The sequence below is a fragment of the Setaria italica genome, chromosome IX, assembly GCF_000263155.2.
Source record: "Setaria italica strain Yugu1 chromosome IX, Setaria_italica_v2.0, whole genome shotgun sequence".
NCBI classification, from domain to species: domain Eukaryota; kingdom Viridiplantae; phylum Streptophyta; class Magnoliopsida; order Poales; family Poaceae; genus Setaria; species Setaria italica.
This window is the reverse complement of record NC_028458.1, coordinates 15,122,195-15,123,722: the sequence shown is the minus strand read 5'-3', so window position 1 is coordinate 15,123,722 and position 1,528 is coordinate 15,122,195. Positions and strand designations below refer to the sequence as shown.

General features: G+C 53.7%; 1 protein-coding gene across 1 annotated transcript; it reads right to left on the bottom strand.

Moving 5' to 3' along the window:
- Positions 1-329: 329 nt before the first annotated feature.
- On the bottom strand, positions 330-926 carry LOC101769356 (putative ripening-related protein 4). Its single transcript, XM_004986404.1, has one exon. It carries the CDS (start codon positions 924-926, stop codon positions 330-332), a length of 597 nt encoding a protein of 198 aa, XP_004986461.1.
- Between the last annotated feature and the right edge of the window lie 602 nt (positions 927-1,528).

Sequence of the window (1,528 nt, the reverse complement as noted above, 5' to 3'; positions counted from 1 at the left end):
GCTATAGATTCGTCTCGCCGTTTAGATTCCACTTATGTAATTGGTTTTGTAAATAGTCTACGTTTACTACTCCTAATTAGTATCTAAACATTCGATGTGACACGTGCTAAAAATAAGACACGGGAAGAAAACGCCCCCTAAGTGATGGTTTATTTAGTAGATACTCCACCACCAATAATACTAGCATAAACCGCATCACAAATCCCGTGTGAGTGCAAGTGTGAAGAACAAACTCCTATGTGTGTACCCTCTCTCTCTCTCTCTCTCTCTCTCTCTCTCTCTCTCCCCCTGTTGGAGCTGGCAACTTCAGCCAGTGAGCGTTCCACGGCTCAGACGTCAGACCAGGTGACCTTGACCTCCCCGAGGCTCTGCTTGAGCCCCAGCGCCTTCCACACCGCCGGCGACCCGTCCACGACGTTGTTGGGGCACGGCGGCTCGAAGTTGTGTTCGTTGTCGCAACCGTTCACGGAGTCGCACTCGTCGACGACCTTGGCCAGCACGGAGCGGCCGTTGGCGGCGGTGACGCGGACCATCTTGCCGCAGCGGCGCGTGCCGTCGAGCCGCAGCCACCCGGAGGACAGCGCGACCACCATCTCGCTGTCCTTGTGGAAGTGGTGGTCGCACTCCGACGGGCCGCCGCCGTCCTTGCCCTTCTCGAAGCTGTTCAGCGTCAGGGTCGCCGGCGTACTTGCGGACACGGGCGGCGAGCACCGGAACTGCGGGTACTTGCGGCCCGCGACGCAGCAGTCGGAGCCGTGCAGCGTCTTGCACTTGCCGGCCTTGCCGTGGAGGACGCCGCTGGCGCGGCAGGTGCCGGCGCTGGCGCCGGGCTTGTGGTGCTTGGTGGCCGAGACGGCAAGGACGTGGAGGGTAAGGACCTGCAAGAGTAAAAGCGCCACTAGCAGCTTCGTGTTGGCCTTGGCCATGCTAGCTGCTTTGCTGAACGCTTTTTGCAGTGAACTCTTGCTGGTGCATGAGGTGTATTGGACCCATCAGGTGCTTTTTATAGAGCTCAACGAACATCAATTGCTATGGAGTTTGATTTTACTGGACAAGTTAACACACTCCCATTCCTTGGTTTTGCAACCCCTTATCTTGTTTGATTGGTTGGTTGATCGTAGACAGTGAATTTGGGCGGCGAAAGACTGGAAATCCTTGTGTATTGGTCAAGACCATCTCATTTTTAATTTGTCTTTGCCCGATCAATTAATTACCTGAAATTGTTTAGAAACTTCGGGTGGAGGCATGGAGCTATAGACCCTGAGATCCTCACATTTTCTGCCCTTCTCCCAATCACGTAGCCCATCTCACTCACCTTGTTTGGGACTTGTGAGCAATCACGTCCCTTGTCTTGTCTGAATTGAGGAGTGGATGAGATTCCAAGGTATATACACCTGGATCTCCCGAGACGTGTGAATCCAAGCACCGTCACTTATCCGTGCGACGATGAAGGAATCCAAGTTAGCTCATTTGTCTTCACTGGCTCATTGGTGGCATTGGCAATTTTGGCCGTTTCTCTTCTTGTTTT